This window comes from Nyctibius grandis, chromosome 24 (assembly GCF_013368605.1).
Source record: "Nyctibius grandis isolate bNycGra1 chromosome 24, bNycGra1.pri, whole genome shotgun sequence".
In the NCBI taxonomy this organism is placed as follows: Eukaryota; Metazoa; Chordata; class Aves; order Nyctibiiformes; family Nyctibiidae; genus Nyctibius; species Nyctibius grandis.
The window spans coordinates 4,284,484-4,292,311 of record NC_090681.1 but is presented as its reverse complement, the minus strand read 5'-3'; the positions used below and the strand labels follow the sequence as shown (position 1 = coordinate 4,292,311).

The following is a 7,828-nucleotide window of genomic DNA, read 5'->3' as shown; positions in this document are numbered from 1 at the left end:
ACGTTGCGGGGGGGCACAGTGGGGTCAGCCGTGTCCCCCCCTGGGGGCTGGCTGCCTCTATCCTGGACGTGGCTACTGGGCTTTGTGACCTGCTGGTGCCCATCGGGGATGGGCCCCTGGGCAGGGGGGTGGGGGGAGCACTGTTTTGGGGGTGGGGGGGTGCACCAGCATGATTTGGGGCAGCCACGTGGTCCTGTGCCCCGTGCCGTGTGGGGCTGGGATGGGGCACGAGCACCCTCCCTGTGTGCCAGGGTGGATCCAGCCCAGCACAGAGTGGCGTGCCCACCCTATGGCCACCCCTCTTGGGCTCTGGCCCCACAGTGGGCAGCTCCAGCCCCATAGCAGATGGCTCTGGCCCCATGGCAGGCAGCTCCAGCCCCATGGGAGATGGTTCCAGTTCCAACCCCAAGGTAGGTAGCTCCAGCCCCATGGCAGGCAGCTCCAGCCCCAGCTCCAGCCCCACACCAGGCAGCTCCAGTTCCAGCCCCATAGCAGGCAGCTCCAGCCCCATGGCAGGCAGCTCTGGTCGTATAGCAGACAGCTCCAGCCCCATGGCAGGCACCTACAGCCCCACGGTGGGCACCTACAGCCCCATAGCGGGCAGCTCCAGCCCTACAGTGGGCAGCTGTAGCCCATAGCAGGCAGCTCCAGCCCCAGCCCCATAGCAGGCAGGTCCTCCAGCCTCTCGGCACCCCCCGGCTCCCCTCCGGCCCCCACCCCGGTGCACCCCACCGCCCCCCCAGCGCTGCCCCACGCTCAGCTATATTTAGCCCTGCCCCGTGCTATCCCGCCTGCCTGGCAGGAGTTTATAACTGGCCGGGACAGCCCCACCTCCTTTCTGCTCTCTCTCCTTGCCCTTCCCTTCCATTTCCCCCATTCCCCCCCCCCAGTTTGCCCCATTCCAGCCCTACCCCCCCATGCCCGCAGCGCCCAGCTCTGCCCGCTGCCCCCTTGGCTTCACCCCAGCGGTGGCCCAAGGCCAGCGAGCGCCGAGGCGGCGGCATGGGGCCCGCTGAGGAGCTGGTCCGGATCGCCAAGAAACTGGATAAGATGGTGGCCAGGAAGAGCACGGTAAGGGGGGGCTGAGCCCCCGGGGCGGCTGGGCACGCGGGTGTGATTTTACACGCATGTGCATATTTACATACATGTGCATATTTACACGTATGTGTATGTTTATGTACACGTTTGCATGCATGTGCATGTTTGCACACACGTGTGTATTTACACATATGTAATACACACATTATACACATAAATACACACATAAATAGCCATGTGCCTATTTACACGCGTGTCCATGCGTGTTTGGATGGCGCAGCGTGGCTCAGGACACAGGAGGGACCATGGGGGGGGTTGCTTTGCACCCCCAACTCCTGTTTCTCGCAGTCCCAGAGGGGCTGAGTGGGTCTGGGGGGGGGTGGGGAGCACCCACAGGTGCCACCAGCACCCCGGGGTGCTGCCCCAGCCCGGCCGTGTGACATCGGAGTGAGCACCCAGGAGGGTTTTATTTTCTCTCTGATTTGGGGCTCTCCTGCACCCCGTCGCTGTTGGGATTTGGGGGGGTGAGGGGGGGGTCTGTCCCAGCTCCGGGCTGTGGGTGACAGGTGCTTGGCCACCAGCCCGGCCACCAACACCCGATCGGGGCCGGTGCCACTGGCTCAGCCCCGTGCGAGTGAAAACTCCCCGAGGTGTTGGGGGGGGGGGGTCTGAGGTGGGGTGGGGGGGGCACAACCCCTGCCTGGCCCCAGGCACGAGTGGAGCGATGGCTCCCGGGTGGCTTTGGGGACAACGTGTCGGGGGGGGAGCCAGGATCGGGCCCTGCCACCCTCGGTGCCGGGGCAGGACCCATCCGGGGATCCTGGTGACGAGCAGAGCCGAGCCCGGCCCTTAAAGTTAATATTTGACCAGTTCCAGCGGCCTTTGCCCCAGCGAGGTGCTGGCTCCTGGGTGGGGGGGGACATCACTGCCACCCCCCCAGGGCTGGTGGCTTTTTGGGACACTGACACTTGGATCTGTGTCGGCAGCCCCGTGGGCCAAGGGCCTGATCCTGCCCGGCCCTCCCACCCCGCACCCCTCGTACTGGGAGGGCCCGATCCAGCCCCCCGTGGTGGGTGGGAATGGGACCGTGTCCCCTGCGCTGGGGGACACCTGCGAGCTGGTGGCTCTAAAAATACCCCGAGGAGGAGGAGGAGGAGGAGGAGGAGGAGGAGGAGGAGGATGGCTCGGGGCTATGTTTAGCCCTGCAGCCGCTGCATGCCCGGGGTCGGGCTGAAACCCCCTGGGTGTGTGTCCCACGGACCCTCGTACCCCGGCGTGGGGACACTCGGGTGTCCCCAGCTCCCAGCAGCCTGGGGGCTCCTTACGGGGGGGTTTTCTCGAGCGATGTGACCCCACACCGAGACGATCCAGCAGCATTTGGGTTTTGGGGTTCCTCTATGAATGCATCGCTGCGGAGGGTCGGATGTTCCCCAGGGACCGTCCCCTTGGGGTCCCTTCCCCGGCACTGCCCCCCCCATCCCTCCCTGGCTCCTCAAGGACCCCCCCCGTGGCCTCTCCCCACTCTAGGAAGGGGCGTTGGATCTGCTCAAGTCCCTCACTGGCTACACCATGACCATCCAGCTGCTCCAGGTGAGGGGGGCTGGGCGGTGGGGCAGCAGTCGGTGGCCTTGGGGGTGGGGACACCCCATGGGGTGGCTCGTGCTGTCCCCACGCCGTGCCCTAAGGACACGTCCCTGCCGTGCGTGCCCAGACCACGCGGATCGGGGTGGCCGTCAACTCGGTGCGGAAACACTGCTCGGACGAAGAGGTGGTGGCCTCAGCCAAGATCCTCATCAAGAACTGGAAGCGGCTGCTGGGTGAGTGATGGGGGAGATGTAGGAACCCCTCCAGCACCCCAACCCCCCCCCCCCAGCAACCCAAACCCCTGATGCTCTCAGGGTGGGATCAGTGCAGGCTCCCATGCACCAAATCCTGCCCCCCACCAGAGTCCTCCACCCCCCTGAAGAAGGAGAAGGATAAGGACACGGATGGGGAGAAGGAGAAGAAGGAGAAGGTGCTGGATTGTCCCAGCTGCCCCAACGACGGGGTGAAGCACCCCAAAAACCCAGCTGAGAAGCACAGGGAGAAGCACAAGGAGAGGTGGGGGGGCTCCTGCCTGCTCTCGGGGGGGCTGCGTGGCCAAGACGTCGGTGGGGCTGAGCTGAGACCACCGTACGAGTGGTTTGGGTCATCCATCCCTGCCGGCAGCACCCAAGGGTGGGCAGGTGCCCGCAGCCGTGGCAGCACCGGGGCAGCTTGAGGAGAAGAAAGGGGAGAAACAGCATTTTTTTATTTCTTTTCCCTCCTCTAGAGCTGTTTATGCCCCGGGTGCGGGTGGTTTGGACGGTGCTCGCCTGACCCTTCCCCGCTCTCTCTGTCCCTAGGAAGCCCAGCAAGACCCGCTGTCATGCCACCACCCCCCAGGGCCACCATGGTGACTCCATCCCGCAGAGGTATCTGCCGAAGGGCACGTTGACCCTGGTGGGGGGGCTTTGTTGACAACCTGGGGGCTGGTGGGGCTCAGGGGTGGGCAGGATCCCCCTCCCCAGGGCATCACTGAGAGCATCTCTCCCTTCCTTCGGGGTTCTGCGGTGAAGAGAGTCCAGCGACGGCCGGAGCCCCACGGCGTCCTCAAAGAAGTCACCTCTGGATGGCAAAAAAGAGAGGTGGGTGCTTGGGCTGGGTGGGGGTGGGAGGGTCTGGACCCCCCGCTGGGTCCCTGTCGTCATCCCCTGACATGGGGCTCATCCTGCCAGGAGAGACTCTGCCGACTCGAGGTCCTCCACCGCCTCGGCCGTCTCCTCCTCTTCCTCCCAGCAGAGGAGACCCTCAGGGGAGAGGTGAGGAAGGGGCGTCACCTGGGGATGCTTTGGGGGGGGGGTGTCCCTTTGGGGATGCTCTGACCACGGGACCCACGTCTGGGGTGGGTAGAGATGGCTGAGAGCCCTGCTCCTGCCATGGGGCCATCCCCCACGAGGAGCAAATCCTTCCCCCGGGGACATTCCTGTTGGCTTCCTTGATGTGCTGGTGCCTGAGGTCCTGCCACCGCTCCCTACCCCCTGTCCCATCTCTGGTGTCACCCCCCCACTGTCCCCCCTACCACCCCCAGGAGAGCCTCTGTGGGCACCAGCCCCTCGCCAGCTCCCACCGGCTCCCGGAGAAACTCCAGTGACAGCAAGGAGGAAAGGTAGGAGAGACCCATCCCACGGCCACGGGACCCCCGGTGGGTCCCTTGGGGCTGCGCCAGGACCCCCCCCACACCTGCCTGTCCTCCTGCAGAGCCAACAGCAGCAAGGCCAAAGCGGAGACGCCGCGGACCCCCACCACCCCCCCGTTCTCGCCCAGCCCTTGTCTCCTGGCCCCCTGCTACCTCACGGGGGACTCGGTGCGGGACAAGTGCATCGAGATGCTGACGGCCGCCCTCCGCATGGACGGTGAGCGGGTCTGGGGGTGCTGGAGCCGGGGGATGCTGGAGCTTGGGGGATGCTGGAGCTTGGGGGGTGATGGAGCTTGGGGGGTGATGGAGCTTGGGGGGTGATGGAGCTGGGGGGTGATGGAGCTTGGGGGTGATGGAGCTTGGGGGACGCTGGAGCCCAAACGGGGTTGTTTCTTCTATGGGACAGCCCTAATAGGAGCAACCCTACAATAACAAGCCAGGCTCTGCATCCTGGGGCACCCACAGCCCCACGACAGCAGATCTACCCTGGCCTTGCACCCAAAGCACAGCCGTAGCTCATAGCTTGGTGTTCAGCCCCGAAATGAAAGACAAGGAGGCTGGTGGGGTGTCCAGTAAGGGGCTGGATGTGGGGATGGGCTCTTTGTAAGGCTCCAGGTGGGTAAAAATAGGTTTTATAGAGATGGGGTGCCTGGGATGAGCTGGGGGGGGAGAGATGAGATTTTTTTGGGGGGTTTCTTGGTGCATGGTGAGACCCGGCTGGTTTCACGCCTGAAAGTCACCCCGTGGCCTCTCTGCCCTTTAGATGACTACAAGGAGTTCGGTGTCAACTGCGAGAAGATGGCGTCGGAGATCGAAGACCATATCCTTGGGGGGATGCTGGGAGTCCCTGGGCTCCCCCTGCTGAGGGGGACATGCGTGGGCTCGGGGGTGTTGATGGGGACAAGGATGGAGGGTGGTGGGGACAAGGGTGGAGGGTGGTGGGGACAAGGATGGAGGGTGGTGGGGACAAGGGTGGAGGGTGGTGGGAACAAGGACAGAGGGTGGTAGGGACAGAGACAGGGTGATGGGCTCTGCTGTCCCTGTTACCTGCAGAGGGAGCCCAGACCCCGGTTAGAGGCTGATGCTGATGCTGAGCATCCCCCTGGCACCTGCCTGGGTCTGGGGGTCTGTCTTTCCCCCCCAAACCCCCCTACTCAGGGACCTGCCTTCATCGCTGGGGACATAAACCCCACACACAGCCAAGGGCTCTGTTTGCAGCCCCCCAGGACGGGAGCAGTCCCAAGGTGGTTGTTCCTCCTGGGTCTGCTTCGATTTTTGGTGCATCCCAGCCTCTGGCCGTGTGTGCCTGGGGCCTCGTGGGACCCCGCAGCTGCCTCCTCAGCCCCTCTGCCCGCATCCGTGCCAGCAGCCGGTGGCTTTTTGGCCAGCCTGGGAGGAGGAGAGCGGGCTGAGTCCTCTGCACCATGAGCTCACGTCCCAGCACGGGGCTTGGTGACAGTCCCCTGTGCCCCGACTGCCTTTGGGTGTCACAGCAGGGAAATGCAAAGCTGCTTTCCTCCCCACATCCCGATCTGTGCTTCATCCTGCTGAACCCAAGGCGGGGGAGATGCCCCCACACATCGTCCTCCAAGGAGCAAAGCCCTGTTGAGATTGGCCACCTCCATGCCCACATGGGCACTAGTCCTGGTGGCATCAGCACCACCGAGCCCAGAGCAGCCACGGGTGCCTGCAGAGCTGCCATCCCCCTGCCTCACCCCCTTGATTCCTTGACAGAGCCGCCCCACATATCTTCCAGGAGCTGAAGAGCACGGACATGAAGTATCGCAACCGGGTGCGGAGCAGGATCAGCAACCTGAAGGACCCCAAGAACCCCAGCCTGCGGAGGAATGTGCTCTGCGGGGCCATCCTGCCCAGCCTCATCGCCCGCATGACCGCCGAGGTGGGGAGCAGGGTGGGGGGCACCAGGCTGGCTCGCGTGGACCACGTTCATGCTGCCTCTGGGGTTGGGGGGGTGAGAACCCCCCTCCAGCCTCTGCTCTTGGAGGCTGTGCTGGTGCCCAAGGGCTTGGCTGGGTCATGGCTTGGTGGTGTCCACACTGGGCTCGTCCCGGTACCTCCCCATCCCACCCTGCTACTGGCTAGGGCATGGGGAGCGTCAGGCACTGGGAGAAAGGGGGGGGCACTGCCTGGCCCCCCCAGAGCCCTGCAGCCCCCTGGCTGGGTGTGGGATGTCACACTGGCAGGAGTCAGGCTTGAGGGTCCCCATTCCTCCTCCTCAACCAGGGTCCCCAAATCAGGCTCTGGGGAGCCCAGCTCCCTCCGTGGGGGCGACCAGGTGATGTTTTGAGACCGGGGTGATGTTTTCATGTGGAAGGGCCTGAGCCCTCCAGCAAGCCCAGAGAGCAGGATCAGTCCTGGTGCTGGAGAAGATGGGGAGGGTGATGGACCACGGGCTGTTTGCACCCGCTGCGAACCCCCCCTGGGGGCCCTTTCGCTGACCCCACCGGGGCGATGCCGGTGGCAGGAGATGGCCAGCGACGAGCTGAAGGAGCTGAGGAACGCCATGACCCAGGAGGCCATCCGGGAGCACCAGATGGCCAAGACGGGCGGCACCGTCACCGACCTCTTCCAGTGCGGCAAGTGCAAGAAGAAGAACTGCACGTACAACCAGGTGGGCCCTGCAGAGCCCCCCCCCCAGGGGGATCCCGATTCGGGGGGGGTGCAGAGGGGTCCCTGCTGACCCGGGGCGTGCAGAGGGGTCCCCGCTGACCCACCGCCCGCTTTCCTCTCCCCAGGTGCAGACGCGCAGTGCCGACGAGCCCATGACCACCTTCGTGCTGTGCAATGAGTGTGGGAACCGCTGGAAGGTCCGTGCCCGGCTTGGGGTGGGGGGGTCTGGGCACCCCAGCCCTTCCCTGGCTCTGGAGGGTGGCAGAGCCCCCCGAAATGGTGCTGAGGGGCTGGGTGAGGGCTCACCGCCTGCCCCCCGCTCTGCTTCTCCTGCAGTTCTGCTGACGGTGCCCGGCGATGGGGCTGGAGGGGACGTGGAGCGAGATGGGTGCTGTGACGGCCACACCGGGCAGCCGGGGTGGGGAGAGAGGGTGACGGGGTGGCCTCGGTCCCCACATCCCCGTTTCCTTGCCCTGGGCTGCGACAGGCGGGTTTGCTCAGGAAGACCCCGGTGAATTGGAGCGGTTCCTCCCTAGAAACACCTTCCCTTCGCTTGGGGTGAACTGGGAGCCCACTGGGACAAGACACATCGCGGGGAAGGGAGACTGGTCTGACCTGGGCAGCTTGTGCCCTTCCCTGGGGGGGAACCTGGACTTGGATGGTTTGGGGGGGCAGGAGGGACATCGCCCCATGGATGTGGGGTGGGGAAGGGCCAGGTTTGACCCCAAATACATTCTTCTTCACCTAAATGCACGCGGTGGGAGGACACGGAGGGAGATGGGGTGGTTGCAGCGGTGGCTGGATGCCAGAGGGATGCCACTGTGTCCCTCTGTGACACATGGACCTGGCTCGAGGGCACTGTGTCCCCAGGAAAGGAGAAAGGATGAGGGGGGAGAGGATGAGGACAACCCTCCAGCTGGAGCAATAAAGGTGTGACCTGTC

At 64.9% G+C, this 7,828-nt stretch overlaps 1 protein-coding gene across 1 annotated transcript; it reads left to right on the top strand.

The window, feature by feature from the left end:
• The first annotated feature begins 821 nt into the window (after positions 1–821).
• TCEA3 (transcription elongation factor A3) lies at positions 822–7,828 on the top strand. The gene is made up of 14 exons (XM_068417812.1): positions 822–1,071; positions 2,566–2,628; positions 2,750–2,855; positions 2,985–3,138; positions 3,423–3,491; positions 3,636–3,704; positions 3,795–3,878; positions 4,148–4,225; positions 4,318–4,472; positions 5,019–5,080; positions 6,006–6,155; positions 6,741–6,887; positions 7,012–7,083; positions 7,223–7,828. The coding sequence occupies exons 1-14, from the start codon at positions 1,003–1,005 to the stop codon at positions 7,229–7,231; spliced, it is 1,287 nt and encodes a 428-aa protein (XP_068273913.1). The 5' UTR covers positions 822–1,002; the 3' UTR covers positions 7,232–7,828.

What these genes read in the sequence shown, in the direction of transcription:
- TCEA3 (XM_068417812.1), top strand. Translation starts at nt 1,003, where the DNA reads ATGGGGCCCGCTGAGGAGCTGGTCCGGATCGCCAAGAAACTGGATAAG. An exon ending in GAACTGGAAGCGGCTGCTGG is followed by an intron (nt 2,856 to 2,984) that starts GTGAGTGATGGG and finishes GCCCCCCACCAG; the next exon opens with AGTCCTCCACCCCCCTGAAG. An exon ending in GGTGACTCCATCCCGCAGAG is followed by an intron (nt 3,492 to 3,635) that starts GTATCTGCCGAA and finishes TCTGCGGTGAAG; the next exon opens with AGAGTCCAGCGACGGCCGGA.